Source organism: Ranitomeya variabilis, chromosome 3 (genome assembly GCF_051348905.1).
Source record: "Ranitomeya variabilis isolate aRanVar5 chromosome 3, aRanVar5.hap1, whole genome shotgun sequence".
Lineage (NCBI taxonomy): Eukaryota > Metazoa > Chordata > Amphibia > Anura > Dendrobatidae > Ranitomeya > Ranitomeya variabilis.
In genome coordinates this window covers 354,392,608-354,413,110 of record NC_135234.1, presented here as the reverse complement: position 1 = coordinate 354,413,110, position 20,503 = coordinate 354,392,608, and the positions used below count along the sequence as shown (strand labels likewise).

The 20,503-nt window shown below is 44.8% G+C and overlaps 1 protein-coding gene across 1 annotated transcript in view; it reads right to left on the bottom strand.

The window, feature by feature from the left end:
* The window catches only part of GNL2 (G protein nucleolar 2), an 88,873-nt gene that overhangs the window by 15,192 nt on the left and 53,178 nt on the right, over positions 1–20,503 (bottom strand). Inside the window, exons 12-13 of the mRNA XM_077295892.1 lie at positions 18,718–18,825; positions 16,738–17,183 (exon numbers count right to left, since the gene is read on the bottom strand). Coding sequence (XP_077152007.1) covers positions 16,738–17,183; positions 18,718–18,825 — 554 coding nt within the window. The remainder of the gene's footprint in view (positions 1–16,737; positions 17,184–18,717; positions 18,826–20,503) is intronic.

Below are 20,503 nucleotides of genomic sequence, written 5' to 3'. Positions count from 1 at the left end.
CAGGAGCCTAGGACACAGCCTTGCCCAGCCAGTATGTGTACAGCCTGGCACTTGCTGTACCCCAGAGGGCACTGAAGACATTAACTGCAATATCTGGGAAGGGTCACACGCTATTTTCACCCAAAAGCAATTGGGAGACACGCCAAGACTTTTCAGGCAGCCAAGATCAGTTTGGGCGTAAAAAGGTAGACAAAAGTATTTTTTTCCAAAGTGGGAAACCAATCCAGCAGTGAGTGCAGACGTTTAAAGGGCTATTCCAGTCATTGTTCAATGGAAATGTGATAAATGGGTGACATGCTGACCTCTTGGATCTACATCCATCGCCATACTAGAGGACACTTCCCCTCAGCCTGAAATCAACAGCTAGGGGGAGTTTTTACTGCGTGGAGCACTACGTGGGGCCATTATATACTGTGTGGAGCACTATGTGGGGCCATTATATACAGTGTGGAGCACTACGTGAGGCCATTATATACTGTGTGGCGCACTATGTGGGGCCATTATATACTGTGTGGAGCACTACATGGGGCCATTATATACTGTGTGGAGCACTACATGGGGCCATTATATACTGTGTGGAGCACTACATGGGGCCATTATATACTGTGTGGAGCACTACATGGGACCATTATATACTGTGTGGAGCACTACATGGGACCATTATATACTGTGTGGAGCACTACATGGGGCCATTATATACTGTGTGGAGCACTACATCGGGCCATTATATACTGTGTGGAGCACTACATGGGGCCATTATATAATGTGTGGAGCACTAAGTGGGGCCATCATACTGTGTGGAGCACTACATCGGGCCATTATATACTGTGCGGAGCACTACGTGGGGCCATTATATACTGTGTGGAGCACTACGTGGGGCCATTATATACTGCGTGGAGCACTACGTGGGGCCATTATATACTGCGTGGAGCACTACGTGGGGCCATTATATACTGTGTGGAGCACTACGTGGGGCCATTATACTGTGTGGTGCACTATGTGGGGCCATTATATACTGTGTGGAGCACTACATGGGGCCATTATATACTGTGTGGAGCACTACATGGGGCCATTATATACTCTGTGGAGCACTACATGGGGCCATTATATACTGTGTGGAGCACTACATGGGGCCATCATACTGTGTGGAGCACTACATCGGGCCATTATATACTGTGTGGAGCACTACGTGGGGCCATTATATACTGTGTGGAGCACTACGTGGGGCCATTATATACTGCGTGGAGCACTACGTGGGGCCATTATATACTGCGTGGAGCACTACGTGGGGCCATTATATACTGCGTGGAGCACTACGTGGGGCCATTATATACTGTGTGGAGCACTACGTGGGGCCATTATACTGTGTGGCGCACTATGTGGGGCCATTATATACTGTGTGGAGCACTACGTGGGGCCATTATAGCACTACGTGGGGCCATTATACTGTGTGGCGCACTATGTGGGGCCATTATATACAGTGTGGAGCACTACGTGAGGCCATTATACTGTGTGGAGCACTACGTGGGGCCATTATATACTGTGTGGAGCACTACGTGGGGCCATTATATACTGGTGTGGAGCACTACATGGGGCCATTATATACTGTGCGGAGCACTAGTGGGGCCATTATATACTGTGTGGAGCACTACGTGGGGCCATCATACTGTGTGTGGGGGGGGGGGGGGCGCGGGTCATCAAACTATACAGTCATGGACAAAAATTTTGAGAATGAGACAAATATAAATTTTTCCAAAGTCCACTGCTTCATTTTTTCTAATGGCAATTTGCATATACTCCTGAATGTCAGTGATCAGCTTAGCAGCAATTACTGTACTTGCAAAGTCAATATTTGCCCAGAAAATGAACTTTAACCCCCAAAACACATTTCAACATCATTGCAGTCCTGCCTTAAAAGGAGCAGCTAACATCGTTTTAGTGATTGATCCATTAACACAGGTGTGGGTGTTGATGAGGACAGGGCTGGCGATCAGTCATGATTAAGTAAGAATAACATCACTGGACACTAAAAGGAGGCTGGTGCTTGGTATCATTGTTTCTCTTCAGTTAACCATGGTTATCTCTAAAGAAACACGTGCAGCCATCATTGCACTGCACAAAAATGGCCTAACAGGGAAGAGTATCGCAGCTACAAAGATTGCACCTCAGTCAACAATCTATCGCATCATCAAGAACTTCAAGGAGAGGGCTTCCATTGTTGTCAAAAAGGCTCCAGGGCGCCTAAGAAAGACCAGCAAGCGCCAGGACCGTATCTTAAAACTGTTTCAGCTGCGGGATCGGACTCCCAGCAGTGCCGAGCTTGCTCAGGAATGGCAGCAGGCTGGTGTGAGTGCTTCTGCACGCACAGTGAGGCGGAGACTCTTTGAGCAAGGCCTGGTTTCAAGGAGGGCAGCAAAGAAGCCACTTCTCTCCAGAAAAAACATCAGGGACCGACTGATATTCTGCAAAAGGTACAGGGAGTGGACTGCTGACGACTGGGGCAAAGTCATTTTCTCTGATGAATCCCCTTTTCGATTGTTTGGGACATCTGGAAAACAGCTTATTCGGAGAAGAAGAGGTGAGCGCTACCACCAGTCTTGTCTCATGCCAACTGTAAAGCATCCTGAAACCATTCATGTGTGGGGTTGCTTCTCAGCCAAGGGAATCGGCTCGCTCAGTCTTGCCTAAAAACACAGCCATGAATAAAGAATGGTACCAGAATGTCCTCCAAGAGCAACTTCTCCCAACCATCCAGGAGCAGTTTGGCGCCCAACAATGCCTTTTCCAGCATGATGGAGCACCTTGCCATAAAGCAAAGGTGATAACTAAATGGCTCATGGAACAAAACAGAGATTTTGGATCCATGGCCTGGAAACTCCACAGATCTTAATCTCATTGAGAACTTGTGGTCAATCATCAAGAGACGGGTGGACAAACAAAAACCAACAAATTCTGGCAAAATGCAAGCATTGATTATGCAAGAATGGACTGCTATCAGTCAGGATTTGGTCCAGAAGTTGATTGAGAGCATGCCAGGGAGAATTGCAGAGGTCTTGAAGAAGAAGGGTCAACACTGCAATATTGACTTGCTGCATTAACTCATTCTAACTGTCAATATAACCTATTGGTACTCATAATATGATTGCAATTATATTTCTGTATGTGATATAAACATCAGACAAACACTAATAAAAACCAGAGGGCAGCAGATCATGTGAAAATATAATTTTGGTGTCATTCTCAAAACTTTTGGCCATGACTGTACATGTAGGGAAATTCACTGTGGGGGGTTGTCTTACTGGGTTTGGGCGGGGGGGGGGGGGGGTTGCGGCACTGTTTTGGCATCATACTTTATTATCTGCATACTCAAAGTTTTTTTATCTTTTGTTATTACTTAAATAAGGCCATAGGGCTACATGCTTCTTACATACGGTAACATATTATGATATTCCAATATGCTACGCTCTATCAATTAAAATTTACTTTGTTCGTGGGACAATCCCTTTAAGTTTGTTTCCATATGAAGAGGTTCATCATTCTATTTGATAAGGAAAAACTTCAATTGTAGACATTTTTTAATAAATATCAAGGTTGGCCCGCGACTTTGTCCAAGCTTTTAATTTTGGCCCTGTGTATTTGAGTTTGACATCCCTGCTCGAAAAGAAAAGAAAAACGGAACTGTATAGGCTATGTACACCATATTACATATCCATACAGCATAAATCTATAGTTATCTGCCTCGAACAGGAGCCCTTAGGTTTTGGACTTTTCTTTATTAAGGTACCTTCACACTGAACAACTTAACAACGAGAATGACAACGATCCGTGACGTTGCAGCGTCCTGGATAGCGATATCGTTGTGTTTGACACGCAGCAGCGATCTGCATCCTGCTGTGACATCGCTGGTCGGAACTAGAAGTCCAGAACTTTATTTGGTCGTCAGATCGGCGTGTATCGTTGTGTTTGAAAGCAAAAGCAACGATGCCAGCAATGTTTTACAATGGTAACCAGGGTAAATATCGGGTTACTAAGCGAAGGGCCGCGCTTAGTAACCCGATATTTACCCTGGTTACCATTGTAAAAGTAAAAAAAAAAAAAAAACAGTACATACTCACCCTCTGATGTCTGTCACGTCCCCCGCCGTCCGCGCTGCTGCTCAGAGCTTCCTGCACTGAATGTGTCAGTGCCGGCCGTAAAGCAGAGCACAGCGGTGACATCACCGCTCTGCTTTAGGGCCGGCGCTTACACAGTGCAGGGAAGCGGACGCCGGGGGACCCGACAGACACCGAAATGTGAGTATGTAGTGTTTGTTTTTTTTACATTTACACTGGTAACCAGGGTAAACATTGGGTTACTAAGCACGGCCATGCGCTTAGTAACCCGATGTTTACCCTGGTTACCCGGGGACTTTGGCATCGTTGGTCGCTGGAGAGCTGACTGTGTGACAGCTCTCCAGCGACCACACAGCGACGCTGCAGCGATCGGCATCGTTGTCTGTCTGCGTTGCTTAATGTGACGGTACCTTAAACCCCCAGCAAAATTGATTAAAAACTAGTGCAAACAAAATGAGGAGCAAACTAATTTAAAAAAACAAAAAACAAAATGAGGAGTTTGAAAACGAGAAAAGCAATTCGATAGGAACCAACAACCACTGTACTTTTCTCTGGCTTTACTTGGGAGACGTGTTTCTCTATATAACCCAAATCTTCGACCGATTTATCAAGACTGTCTTGATGAGGGTGCACTGTGGAGTCAGACCCTCCTGATTCATGAGGCGGTCCATGCCTCTTCATCAATCAGGAGCACCTAACTAGTGGAATGCGCCTTCTTGTGCTGACTGGAGTGAGATTTCTGGTGTACGGATCAAGACACCTCATCATGAATTAGAAGAGCTGTGGAGCCACACTCACGCTATGCCCATTTTGGTGGAACTCAGAGTTGCACCAAACGTTTGAAACTTTTCAAAGCTGTTACTACACTTTTTTGGCCTAGAAAGCAAAATGTTTACACCACAGGGTGCTTTCTAAAAAACAGCATTTCTTAACCCTTGTCAGGCTGCATAATTTTACAACCTTAACAGGCTGCATAGGTACAATTGTACCTTCACATATACCTCCACTGTGGGAAGACTTTACTTGGTTTCAGAAACTAAAGTTCATTCAGCTACAAATGTTATGCTGATATCTATTGTTCAGTGTTGTTACTGGTCACTTATGTTGCTGTCAATTAAGTTAATTCAAACTGGGAGTGGCTTCTACTTGTCTTCCTGCCTCCCTCCTCTCATTAGCCATTTTGCTGTTCATCTCATTGCTGTGAGCACACATTTCTAGGCTTGTGAAGTCTTCAATTTCTTGGAAACGAAGGTAGGAAAGTCTCACAGCATCTAACAGCCAGTTATACCTTTATTCTCATTATGTGGGGACAGAACAGTCAAATTGTCTTTCAGCCTGGACTTGGCTTACATATATTTTGTATGAAACTTATCACTATAGGTATAATTTTTATACGAAAAATGGATAATAATTAGTATCTACATATTGTTTTACGATGTTTTATTTATATTCAGCACAAAATACGAAGCCAAAATTCATCTAGCAAGTCATCATGAGTGATAGTAATGCTGGATCTAGTTTCCGCCATAATCCAAGAAAACGTGTTTGCAGGTTAGTATAATTTTGTGAAAAGCCAATAATGTAGTATTTCGGAAAATTATTTATTTTACATTTTTTCATATTTACAGATTTACGTCTGACGAAATAATGCGAATGCTAGAAGAATCTGATTCTGAGCATGAGGATGAACCATATGTTGCATCTGATGATGAAAACTATGTACCACAAGTGGATGTTACTGAAGAAGATTCAGACATTGAACAAGAAATGGTCATAGAGCATGAAAATGAATACGAATCAGACGAAAGTGTTGAGGATGATTCTGTGCCTCAAAGTGCAGGCGACATTTGGACTGCTAAGGATGAAACTCAATGGTGCAGTAATCCACTGCCAAATGCACAAACAAAATCTCGTAATGTCCTACGACAAAGAGGTGGCCCTGCAGCAATCAGCAACCTATATACAGCAAAAGAGCTATTCAAGTCCATCATGACTCCCGAGATGTGTGACATCATATTACGGGAAACGAATCGAAAGGCCAAGAGAGTTTGTGATGCTTACAACAACGAACTGGCACAACGTTTTCCTGATTCTTCCAAACGGCCACCACAAAAAACATTCAAGCAATTTACTGAAACTGAACTTCATGCATTTTTGGGCATACTGATTGCTGCTGGTGTGCACAGAGCCAACAAAGAGAATCTGGAGGAAATGTGGAATGTTGCTGCTCTGCCTCTTATACGTGCAGCCATGTCTCGTGACCGCTTCAAGATGATACTCAGATTTATCAGGTTTGACAACGAAAATACACGTGCAGAACGTGTGCAAACAGATAAAGCTGCACCAATACGGGACATCTGGACAATGCTGAACAGTAATCTGGAGAGAGCCTACAAGCCATATCATTGTATCACCGTCGACGAGCAATTATTTCCATTTAGAGGTCATACTAAATTTACCCAGTATATACCTTCAAAACCAGCTAAATATGGCATAAAGATTTTCTGGGCTTGTGACTCATCAAATGCCTACCCTTTACAAGGTCAGCTCTACACTGGGAAACCAACTGATGGTACTCGACAAGTAAACATTGGAGAACGAACAGTATTGGACCTAGTGAGCTCGTATAAAGGCTCTGGAAGAAATGTCACCACCGATAACTTCTTTACAACCATGGAACTAGCTAAGGTATTGAACTCCTGGAACATGACACTAGTTGGTACAGTGAGAAAAAACAAAAGGTTCCTACCTAACAACATGCAGCCTGCCAAAGAAAGGCCTGTAAACTCGACAAATTTTGCCTACAATCATGATGCAACAGTCTGTTCATATGTACCAAAGAAGAACAAATCAGTCGTGCTTCTATCATCTATGCACATGACGGGAGAAGTTGAAGAGACACTAGCAGCCAAGCCAGAGATAATAAAATACTACAACATAACAAAAGGTGGCGTTGATGTTATGGATAAAATGTTGGGAGAGTACACTGTGAAACGACGAACATCACGTTGGACTTTGGCATTTTTCTACAATATGATTGATGTCAGTGGGTTAGCATCCTACATCATCTACAGAGAACACAATCCAAGCTTCAGGGCAAAGGATCAACGAAGAAAGTTCCTGAAAGATCTCGCAAATCAGCTGTGTATGATTGCAATTGAAGATCGTAGTACAAACAAAATGATAATGAGAAACCATTTTCTTCGAGGTGCAGTAGAAATGGTGCTTGGACGATGCATTGTGGTAGCATCGCAGCCAGCAGCTGGCCCCAACATACCTCATGGTAGTCGTGGACCCTCCCCTGTTGTTGGTAGTTGCTATGTCTGCAGAGACCTGAGGCGAAAACAACGCAAGACTAGAAAGTCTTGTGTGGTTTGTGTGAAACCCATTTGCGATGAACACTCTGTAGCAAAGCCAACATGCATTACTTGCAAAGAAAATCAATAAAAAAAAGTTTCTTACATTTTCTTTTATAATGTAAATGAACAGTTTTTTACTTGTTTATAATAGTTAAATAGCATTATCATTAAAAAAAAATTTATGCTTTTTCCCTTGCATTATCTTCATTCAAAATATATGAGGTACATTTGTACCTATGCAGCTTGTTATGGATGCAAAAAGATCTCGACCCCTTATCTCGGAAGCGGGTGGAGATATTTTATTGAAATTTGGCCAATATATTCTGGACCAAAAATGTAGAGATGTCACGAAATTTCAGCCCTCTACGTCTTTTCAAAAAAAAGTTATTGCAATTTTAAAACGGAATAGTTACAATTGTACCTATTCAGCCGGATAAGGGTTAAACTCGGACAAAAAATGCGAATGCTGCAGCGGTCATGTGACATTATGTCAAGAGACTGGCGGGGCACCCAGGGCTGAGAGCAGAGCCAGCTGGGAACGTACACATGCATCTATTACTTTATGCAGCACCTTGGGACCATTAACTAGGGGTTGTCCACAAGTGAATAACTCCTTTAGCCCCTTTCTGACATTAGACGTACTATCCCGTCAAGGTGGTATGGGCCCGTATGACCACCGACGGGATAGTACATCATATGCGATCAGCCGCGCTGACAGGGGGAGACCTAATCAGCAGCTTTACGGCAACATAGGGAAGCATCACGCAAGGAGGGGGCTCCCTGCGTGCTTCCCTGCGACCCTCGGAGCAACGCAACGCGTCTCATCCGTCCTCTTCCCTTCAGGCCCCGGATCAAAGATGGCCGCGGGGCTCCTTCCAGGTCCTGCAGGGAGGTGGCTTGCAAGCACCTGCTCAGAGCAAGCGCCAGCAAGCCTCCTGCACTGCCTGTCAGATCAGCGATCTGACACTAACATGATGTCCCACACTGAGACAAAGTAAAAAAAAAGTAAAATATATATTTAAATGTGAAAAAAAATCCTAAATAATAAAAAAAAATATATATTGTTCCAATAAATACATTTCTTTATGCAAATAAAAAAAAACAATAAAAGTACACATATTTAGTATCGCCGCGTCCGTAACGACCCGACCTATAAAACTGTCCCACTAGTTAACCCTTTAGTGAACACCGTAAAAAAAAAAAAAAACTAGGCAAGAAACAATGCTTTATCCTCATACCGCAGAACAAAAAGTGGAATAACACGAGAGCAAAAAGACGGATATAAATAACCATGGTACCGCTGAAAAGATCATCTTGTCCCGCAAAAAACGAGCTGCAATACAGCATCATCAGCGTAAAAATAAAAAAAAAAGTTATAGCCCTCAGAATAAAGAGATGCACAAATTATTATTTTTTCAATAAAATAGTCTTGATTGTATAAAAGTGCCAAAACATAAAAAAAATGATATAAATGAGGCATCGCTATAATCATACTATCCCGAAGAATAAAACCGCTTTATCAATTTAACCAAACGCGGAACGGTATAAAGGACCCCCCCCCCCAAAAAAAAATAGAAATTCACGAATTGATGGTTTTTGTTCATTCTGCCTAACAAAAATCAGAATAAGGAGCGATCAAAAAATGTCACGTTCCCGAAAATGGTACCAATAAAAATGTTAACTCGCCCCGCAAAACACAAGACCTCATGACTGTGGACCAAAATATGGAAAAATTATAGCTCTCGGAATGTGGGAACGCAAAAAATATTTTTTGCAATAAAAAGCGTCTTTTAGTGTGTGACAGTTGCCAATCATAAAAACCGGACAAAAAAAAAACACTATAAAAGTAAATCAAACCCCCCTTCATCACCCCCTTAGTTAGGGAAAAATAATAAAAAAAAAAATATTTATTTTCATTTTCCCATTAGGGTTGGGGCTAAAGTTAGGGTTAGGGATGGGACAAAAGTTATGGTTGGGGATAAAGTTGGGGTTAGGGTTTGGATTACATTTAGGGTTGGGTTAGGGGTGTGTCAGGATTAAGCGTGTGGTTAGGGTTGGGATTAGGCTTAGAGGTGTGTTGGGGTTAGGGTTGGATTTAGAATTGGGAGGTTTCCACTGTTTAGGCATACCAGGGGCTCTGCAAAAGCAACATGACGTCCGATCTCAATTCCATCCAATTCTGCGTTGAAAAAGTAAAAAGGTGGTCCTTCCCTTCCGAGCTCTGCTGTGCGCCCAAACAGTGGTTTGCCCCCACATATGGGGCATCAGCGTACTCAGGACAAATTACTTTTGGGGTCCAATTTCGCCTGTTACCAATGGGAAAATACAAAACTGGGGGATAAAAAAATCATTTTTGTGGAAAAAAAAAAAAAGTTGTTTTATTTTCACGGCTCTGCGTTATAAACTTTACTGAAACACTTGGGGGTTCAAAGTGTTCACCACACATCTAGATAAGTTCCTTGGGGGGTCTAGTTTCCAAAATGGGGTCACTTGTGGGGGGTTTCTACTGTTTAGGTACATCAGGGTCTCTGCAAACGCAACGTGACGCCCGCAGACCATTCCATCAAAGTCTGCATTCCAAAACGCCACTTCTTCCCTTCCAAGCTCTGCCATGTGCCCAAACAGTAGTTTTCTCCCACATATGGGGTATCAGCGTACTCAGGACAAATTGCACAACAACTTTTGAAGTCCAACTTTTCCAGATACCCTTGGGAAAATACAAAATTGGTGGATAAAAGATCATTTTTGTGGGGAAAACAAAGGATTTTTTAATTTTCACGGCTGTACATTATAAACTTCTGTGAAGCATTTTGTGGTTCAAAGTGCTCACCACACATCTAGAGAAGTTCCTTAGGGGGTCTACTTTCCAAAATGGGGTCACTTTTGGGGGTTTCCACTGTTTAGGCACATCAGAAGCTCTCCAAACGAGACAAGGCATCCCATCAATTCCAGCCAATTTTGCATTGAAAAGTCAAATGGCGCTCCTTCCCTTCTGAGCTCTGCCATGCGCCCAAACAGTGGTTTACCCCCATATATGGGGTATCAGCGTATTCAGGACAAGTTGCACAACAACGTTTGGGGTCCAATTTCTCCTGTTATCCTTGGTAAAAGAGGGATTTTTGTGTACTCACCGTAAAATCCTTTTCTCCGAGCCAATCATTGGGGGACACAGACCGTGGGTGTTATGCTGCTTGCCACTAGGAGGACACTAAGTGATACAAAGAAAGTTAGCTCCTCCCCTGCAGTATACACCCTCCTGCTGGCTCCCAGGTAACCAGTTCGGTGCAAAAAGCAGTAGGAGATCAGTAACAACATATTAGCTTACAGCATGTCATATTATATATGAGAGTATAGCATATCAGATTATAAAAACAAGCATAAGCCAATACCAGGGTGGGAGCTGTGTCCCCCAATGATTGGCTCGGAGAAAAGGATTTTATGGTGAGTACACAAAAATCCCTCTTTCTCCTTCGCCTCATTGGGGGACACAGACCGTGGGACGTACCAAAGCAGTCCCTGGGTGGGGACAACATCAGATCAGGCCCTGTGTAACCGCTACTTACAAGTGCGCCACCGCGGCCTGCAGAGTTCGCCTGCCCAGACTCACATCTGTGGAAGTCTGGGAATTATAACGCTTGAAGAATGCATGCGGACTGGACGAATCCGCAAGCTTGCAGGCGTGTCTTGTCGACGCCTGGTGCCTAGAACCCACGATAGACAGGGAGATAGATGTCAGCCTAACACGGAAGGACTCCTGGATGGTGAAAGGAATACACCAGGCTAAATGGCCGATGAAGACGGCTAATCCCTTCCTGTAAACGTCAGGAAGCCTTCCCCTTACCGTCAGGAAGCCCAAGATACAGTGTCCAACCTTCGGAAGGACGCCGTCCTCGAGACATACCTACTCAGAGCATTCGCTTCGTCCGGAATATGGGGAACTCACTCCATTTTGTGGACTGGTGCTGAAAGAGATGAGGGAAGAACTATGCCCTCATAACAGTGGTAATACAATACCACCTTGGTAACAAGGGACGGGGAAGGCCTGAGGACGACCTTGCCTTGAAGGAAATAAGGGAACAAAAAGTCTGAAAGGACCCGTTAGCACCGAAGACTCGTCAGGATGAGGATATCGCCGAGAAAAAAGGGGCGACCTTCCCTAATAGAATAGATCCCAATGATCTAACGGTATGCGATAGGGAAGAACTACAAGTGAAAACTTCCTGCGAGGTGGTCCCTACTTGCAGTTTTGTTGCAGAAAGGCAGAAAAGCTACCAGCTCCGCAAGCAAACTGACGTGGTCAGTGCGGATTTTCGAGGATCACTGGGGCCCTTTCTGCTTCTGAAAAGCTTTCGGAAGTAGTGAACGGGGAGTTGTGGAAACTGGTACCGCGGAAGAACCAGAGCATGCAGTGCGATGGCTCTTGGATCTCGAGGCCGAACGACAAACTCGAGTACACAGGCGATCAGTCAGGACGCCATCCGAACTACAACTGGAGAGCTCCAGTGAAGGCAGGTCTGATGGAAGACTTCCGGGTGAAGTTCCCACTCACTTGAGGCGAAACCCTGACGGCTGAATATGTTCGCAGCCCAGAGTTATACTCCTGGGATATGTACTGCCGAGATCACCGAGTGATAGATCTCGGCCCATGTGAGAATGTGAGGTACCTCGGCCATGGTGCCTGAACGTGGGTACCTGCTAGATGATTGACGTATGGCACAGCCGTGGCATTGTCCAATTGAATTCAGATGGGTTGACCCGCCATAAGGCAGTGGACCTACTGTAGGACTACCTTTCGGATCTCCAGAGCAATGATCGGGAGAAAAGGACTGGTATTGGAAGCTACTAGTAACCATTGAACCGGGAGAAAAGCCCTGGATGAAGAAGGAGCTCAGAGACTATCGTCTGAAAGTCTGCTTGACTCGCTGAAAACTAACGGAGCGAAGGAAACTGCTTCCATTGTCGTCTCCATTTTTTCCTCAGAACCCTCCCAGCAAATCGAATGAAATGAGGGGATGAGTGAGCAAGTGCGCGAGCTCCCTGTTGAAGGACCATGACCTTGTCTGGAGGGAGATATACCACCCTTCTGGAAGAGTACCGGATCATCCTCAAAAAGGATATCTGCTGGGATGGAAATGAGAAGTTGTCTAAGTCTAGCCACCAGCCCAGGTGAGAGGGTATCGCAAGTGATATAGACGACTTAGCGTAGTCCTGCAAGGGCAGGTAAACAGTCAGCCAAACAGGGCAGGACGACCACGCCTCTAGGTGCAAGAGGAACATGACAGCCGCCATGACCCTTGTGAACACTCTGGGTGCAGTAGCAAGGCCGAAGGACAAGGTCGTGACTTAAATGCTGTTCACGAATGGAAAAGCGACGGAATTTTTGAAGAGGGTAAGCATCCCGAATGTCGATGGATGCCAGAAACTGCACCTTTTTCTGTTGAAGTAATGGCTGAGCGGAGGAACTCCATTCGAAGAAGAAGAACCTTGTGAAAGGTTGTTAGAAGTTTGAGGTCCGGGATCGGTCCTACTTCTCGTTCCCCTTTTAGGAACCAAGATCCCTTAGATCTAGACTGTCCCGGACAACCCTTTCACTGTTGGTCGGGGCTGTAGGAACGTACGATCCTTCGTTAGTCTCCCGCTCAAAAGATTTGATTGACCAGCTGTACTGTCTTCAGGAAAGGGTTACTGGTGTGAATCAAAGTAGTTAAGGTCTCCAGGCAAGAGACCGTTGCTCTAGCAATCCATGTGGCGGCTAGGGAGGGTAGAGGGCTGGACCCGTAGCCGCAAAACGGAACAAACCAGATTTGCTATTTGACAGATCGTGGCATTTTTAATTGATGACACATCGGGCAGGGATACTGGTAGGTAAACCACAGGAGATTGTACCCGGTTAATCTGCCAAGTGGCAGAATGCGCGGCTGCTTCCAGCAGGTCATTGCAGAGTTAAAAATTAGGAACCCTCGATCCACCATCCTCTTAACAGGGAAGTGGAGAGGGAACATCCGCCTTCTTGCATCTTCTGTTAAATAGTGGTGATGCAGAGCGGGGTGCTCAGACGCCCGAAAAGGGTGCCTCTGTACATCCATAGAGTTCAGGTCTCCGGGTGGACAGGACAGGTTGTCTGGCATTAGGCCTGGATGCAGAAGAGGATACCTGGAGGCGACACTCCGTGTGCCCGTCTGTTGATGGTGTGGGGAGATCGGCGTCCTTTAAAGGGCCTGTCGCCCTTAAAAATCAGACCAGGCATGGAGCCCCACGTAGAGGCTTCTGTCCAGTGAAACGCATATCCGGACTGGATGACAAATGCTCTACGAGGGAGTTTAGTCTCCGTATGAGGGACACTGTAGTCTAGAGCAGGACCGGAGTCCTCGTCAATGTACAGAGATTGGATGATGATATAAATAGGCGAGTCATCCTTTACTGAAACTCTGGCAAGTCCAGGTCCAAGGCAATATCCGATCCGTGTTCAGAGTCTTGTTGTCAGCAAATCCTTGGAGAGAGATCATGAAATGAGAACTTCCGTTTTGTAGATGCTTGTACGTTTCTGGAATACTCGCGGCCCCTGCTAGCCGACGGATCCCATGTAGGAGAGGGACCATGTATATCGGTCCTGCGAGCACTCCGAGCCACGGAGGGATCACGGAGGGATTCAATTTCTTGGTCAGAAACACCATGGGTTGCGGCAGTGACGAAGTCCACTGAGGGAACTAGTTACACTGGGATAAACTGGGATTAGCGGCAGAGGGCTCCTCATTTATGACCAGCTTCGGATTGGTCATGTGCCTTTAAGACCAGGGAATACTGGTCGTGTGCCTTTAAGACCAGGGAATACTGGTCGTGTGCCTTTAAGACCAGGGAATACTGGTCGTGTGCCTTTAAGACCAGGGAATACTGGTCATGTGCCTTTAAGACCAGGAATACTGGTCATGTGACTTTAAGACCAGGAATACTGGTCATGCGGGTTTAGGTCAAATCTCGCAGCGAGCGAGAAGCGCCAATTCAGGGGGCGGAGCCACAGGCATGACGTGGGCGGAGCCTCGAGACTTCCATGAATAGGCCCAAGCCGGGGCCTAAATTTCTGCAGCCGGCGCCAGCGTAGAAGTGAGGGGCGTTGCTCGAGAAAATTGAGCACTTCCGTGCCAGGCGAAAAGCGCCAGGAAAAAAGGCAGAGCTGCCTTAGGGCACCACAGCGCGCTTCCGGGGTGCGGCCTACACATCGGCCGAAGCCGGGGGCTAAATTTTGTAGCCGGCTGGAGCGTTACCTCAGGGAGGTGGGCCACAGGGAAGCCTGAGACTGCCTGTGAATGTCCCGCTGCAGAAGCCCATCGCTGGCAGGATCCACTCACCAACGGTGCGCGTCCCGGGATGGAGCCGCCGCGGATGTCGGGTATTGCAGCGTGGACGGTGCAGGGATAGAGGGATAAACCTCAATCCATCATCCCTTTTGTTAGGGAGGTGGAGAGGAACCGTCCGCCTCCTTGTGCCATCCGCTTTCACAGTGGTGGGACAGTGGGGGCTGCTCGGACGCCATAGAGAGGGGCCTCTGTACATCCACGGAGTTCAGCCCTCGGGTGGACAGGGCCAGTTGTCCGGCATCGGGACCGTGAAGGCACTGTCGCCCCTGAAGTGAGCTGGGCGGGGCTCCGGCAGTTGGCAGGGATTTCAACTGCGGCCTAGTCCGGCTGAAAAAGCCGGGGACTAAATTTATGGAGCCTGCCGGTGGAGCGCGTCGGCGGGCCGCGACGTAGCGCCGAATGATTGCCGCTGGCGTACCGGCCAGCGGCACCTCTCCCCAGGGACCAGGACCGCACCTTCCACGCAGGCAGCGTGAGGAAGGAAACTACTCACCACCACCGAGCAGAGATGCAGCCTCTATTGCGAGGGAATAACCTCAATCGATCCTCCCTTGGCCGGAGGATGGAGAGTCTCTGTCCATCTTCATATGTGCCTGCCGCAGGGGACTTATGGCTGTGCCTGCCGCAGGGGACTTACGGCTACTGTGGGGACTACATGACGCCAACAGGTGGGGGCTTAATTGCGGAGGAGCCCGGGAGATGCACATAAGAGGTATACTCTATGTGCTTGCCATCCTACAGGGGGGAGATCGGGACCGTATAGGAACCGTCGCCCTAGCGTAGATTAGGCGTGCCCCAGTCGTCGCAGGAAAGGTACGGGGAGGTATACTCGCTGTGCTTGCCTGTTGATGGTTCGGGGGAGAGCGGACCCTAGAAAGGAATCCGTCGCCCCCTTCACTCCGTTAATTAAAAAATAAAAATTTACAGAAAATAAAAATAAAAAATGTTGGGGTCTGAAAACAGACCCAAGTGCCTCCTACAGACACTAAGCAAGAACTGGTTAGCTGGGAGCCAGCAGGAGGGTGTATACTGCAGGGGAGGAGCTAACTTTCTTTGTATCACTTAGTGTCCTCCTAGTGGCAAGCAGCATAACACCCACGGTCTGTGTCCCCCAATGAGGCGAAGGAGAAATAGAACAAATTGGACCAGAATTAAATTTTGGGTGAAAAAAAGTTAAATGTTAATTTTGTTTTTTAAACATTCCAAAAATTCCTGTGAAACACCTGAAGGGTTAAAATAAACTTCTTGAATTTGGTTTTGAGCACCTTGAGGGGTGCAGTTTTTAGACTGGTGTCACACTTGGGTATTTTCATATAGACCCCTCAGTGACTTCAAATGTGATGTGGTCCCTAAAAAAAAAAAAAGAAATATGGTGTCGTAAAAATGAGAAATTGCTGGTCAACTTTTAACCCTTATAACTCCCTAACAAAAAAAAAATTTTATGTTCCACAATTGTGCTGATGTAAGACTGATGTAGACATGTGGGAAATGTTACTTATTAAGTATTTTGTGTGACATATTTCTGTGATTTAAGGGCATGAAAATTGAAAGTTGGAAAATTGCGAAATTTTCTAAATTTTCGCCAAATTTCTGTTTTTTTTTCACAAATAAAACTCAAGTAATGTCAAGGAAATTATACCACTAACATGAAGTACAATATGTCACGAGAAAACAATGTCAGAATCACCGGGATCCATTGAAGTGTTCCAGAGTTATAACCTCATAAAGGGACAGTGGTCAGAATTGTAAAAATTAGCCTGGTCATTAACGTGCAAACCACCCTTGGGAGTAAAGGGGTTAAAGCCAAACCTGATAGCAGGAAACCTACCAATGCCTAAAATGAGAAGAGTCAAATATGTTCTAAGTTTCTATGCACTAGTGAAATATTAGATAAAAAGCACTTTACAATACCTTAAAGCAGAAAATCGCTTGGCTTTTGCTTTATTCAGAAATTTCTTGTACTTGGCTATTTTATCGTCCAGATCTTGTAGCAATGCTTTTGACTTCTGCTTTACAGCATTCGTATGATTAGCCCTTGATGTCGCGTCATTTTCGGTTTCAGAAAGGTGTCCACTTTGGTCATCGTCCTCCTCTTCTGACAAGATGTCATCATCCTGCGAATCCAGTTCTGAAAGGTCTGACATTCCATCTATTTCTATAGGCACCAAGTCTTCCTGGGAGAATTCTGGAGCAACGTTCAGCTTCCCATAGTTTTGACGGACGTTTGACAGGATTTCCTTGATCTCCTCTTTTTCCAAATTAGCAGCTTCCTGGGCCTCGGTGATGGTCTTTTCCTCGGCCAGATTTTCCGCATTTTCACTGGTACCCTTAGACGCTGCAATTGAAGCTTGCTGATGCTAGTAAGAAAATGGACAAGTTGTAAACAGAAATTGACAAAATCTTACAGCTATTCATTTCATAACAAATCAATTGATTTATCTTTCAATCAAGGTTTTTACGTTACATATTTAATTTTTTTATTTTCCTACTTCTCTTGATTTTAAAACAAATCTTTCCATCTTATTGTCCGGGAAAACAGTAGAAAAGTCTGCAGCGTGTGTCCATATGGGGAGCAGGGCAACAGGTACCATCCAAATGCAAGCTAACAAAGTACAATAAAGGGGTATTCCCATCTCCAAGATCCTGTCCCAATATGTAGTAGGTGTAATAATAGTAGCAAATACCTCCAATTAATGTAGCATAGTTCTTCTGACTCGCTATGTTGCTTATTTCATGTGGGGCATTGCAGTAGCTTAGGTATCCATGGTTACGACCACTCATAGTGACAGACAGCCCTTAGTGGTCGTAACCATGGATATCTAAGCTACTATTATGCCTGCACATGGGGTAAGCGACATAGTGAATTAGAGGAACTAGACAACATTTCTAATTAGAGGTATTTGCTAATATTATTAATATTTCACCTACTACATATTGGGATAGGATCTTGGGGATGAAAATACCCTTTTAAATAGTAGACGAATTCATCCTTTATTAGTTTTTAAAAGCTACAGCCAAATTTTCACTGGTAGTTAATAGGAAAATAAGAGATCTCAATTAGGGTTTCTTAGTCTTTCTTAAAACACACGTATTGTTATTGTGACTTGCGTTTTTGATATGATTGATAAATCACTTGACTTTTAATTAAACGATGATAAAACCCACACACACAAAAAAAAAAAAAATCAAATGTGTTTTTCGGGCTCAAAGCATAGAAAAAAATCGTGTAAACGGCATCCTTTGGGTAAGTCCCATAGATCAGATACAAAGCAGATGGAGAACGCAGAGTTATCCATTCAATTTAATATGAATATAGCAGTTGTGTAAATTCTGTAGTGAACACCTTGTAAGTGAATCTAACCTTACACACCACAAAAAGGATAATACGAAGACAAAGAAGTTGCTTTTGTGCAAGGATCCATCAATAGAAGCAACATTATGAGACCAAAACCAAAAAGGAATCCATTGGTATGTGCACATGGCGGGAATTCCGCCTGAAATAGTGCTTTAAAAAAAAAAAAAAAAAAAGTGGTACACAGCAAGAGGATGAAGAAATGAAGCTAAAGGGGACGCTTTAGAAAAACACTGGTTGTGGTTTCCTTAAGTTCCTTTTCCTTCAAAAACCAAGCAGATAAGCCAGCGTCTAAAAGATGTCACGTGCACACTCCGTTATGGTTTCAACCCCAACTCCCAGGTTCTTAGTCATGATGACCAACTTATGGGACTGACCCACTGCTTTGCTCCTGTGCGCCAAAGAACTGGAAATATTGGAAACGCGATTTACCTTGGAGGGTGAGCTGAATATTTTTCCTTATAGTGACCATACAAGAAAAAAAAGATGTAGAGCAAATAGGGAAGTTAAAAATAATAATAATAAAAAAAAAAACGTACCTCCGGCAGTGGCTCTGCATTGGGTGGTTTTACAAAGAAAGGTATTCTCCCTCGTTGCCAATCATTGAGTACCATCTTTGAAACAGTCTGGCAATCTGGTTCTCCACCCTACAATAGCAATGAAAGAAAACATCATTTCTAAATATGGTAACATGAATAGACAGGCTATAAGAAGTACAGATTATTATAGTGTAGGAACCGAAAGCAACCTGTAAATCAAATACCTAAAAGAAATCTGCTGGGAACACAGTATTTATGACCCTTCTCTTGGTCCCACCAGCTCTTTCACATTGGTTCCAATGTGGGCAGACACGGTGTTCGCACGTAAGGAAGGAGAATTCGGTCAATAGAGGCTGCAATGGAGATGGGACTGACTTAAGGTACCTTCACACGAAGCGTCGCTGCAGTGATAGCGACAACGATGCCGATCGCTGCAGAGTCGCTGTTTGGTCGCTGGAGAGCTGTCACACAGACCGCTCTCCAGCGACCAACGATGCCGGTCCCCGGGTAACCAGGGTAAACATCGGGTTGCTAAGTGCAGGGCCGCGCTTAGTAACCCGATGTTTACCCTGGTTACCAGCGTAAAAGTAAAAATAACAAACAGAAGATAATACAAAAGAATACACCAGCGCTACCTCCCCAGAGTCACTGAGCCGCAGGAACCAAGACAGAAAAGGGGCTTAAACTGTCAGGGAATTCCAAAGGGATGGAATACCAGAAGAACTATACATAAACCAACATTCAGATGCAAGTTTGGGTGATACATTTAACAACGACGCACAAAAACCTGACGAACTTGTAGTAATAGATGAATACAATCTATCTACCGAGCAGGACATGGCAGACATCTCACTGGTATTCTCTACATAATATACACCAGTGTCAATTAGGAACAAGCTCCCCTCGGAGTCATTAGAGGCCATGATCCATACCCAGGACAATAGTTTGGAGGTTTCGGTATACCCCATTACACCCACTTATGGGAATCCCAGTACACATGAAGAGACTTATTCACGGCCTATTACTCCCTTACATATTTCCAACAGATTTTCCCCACTATCCTCAAATAGAGGAGGCGTAGCTTCTGGCAATATGCACAATAATACGCATAACGGTGAACATCAACGTACCTCCCAGCAGGCCACCCATCGAGTTACATCTACCCAAATTAGACCTGCAGAGAAACAATCTGGGGGTCCAACCACAATACCTAGTGGTAGTACGTCCGGCAATCCGTCCTCTGGACCCACTAGGAACACCACCTCTAAGAATGGACAGAAGCCTACGCTTCTCAATAGAAATAAGAGTGCTGGCACAACATTGAAACATCATGCAAAGTCTAAGATCCACCCACCGGTGAATCAGGATTTTTTCCGGGTAAGGTCTACAAAACTAAGAGGGGCAGGAGGGGGAGGAAACTCACCAAAACTGAAATAAATCCTATGGTCAAGTACCCACAAAAAATATTTAATCTAAGTTCTCACAATTAACAAAATGAGACATCCCTTCTACAAAAAGGTTTGAAATACGCCCCTACTTCTGTGGGGAAACCATTTTCTCTCTACATAAGCATGAAGAAATATCTGAGGAATTTAGCTATAAAAAAAATTTTTCTTAACCCCTTCATGACCCAGCCTATTTTGGCCTTAATGACCTTGCCGTTTTTTGAAATTCTGACCAGTGTCCCTTTATGAGGTAATAACTCAGGAACGCTTCAACGGATCCTAGCGATTCTGAGATTGTTTTTTCGTGACATATTGGGCTTCATGTTAGTGGTAAATTTAGG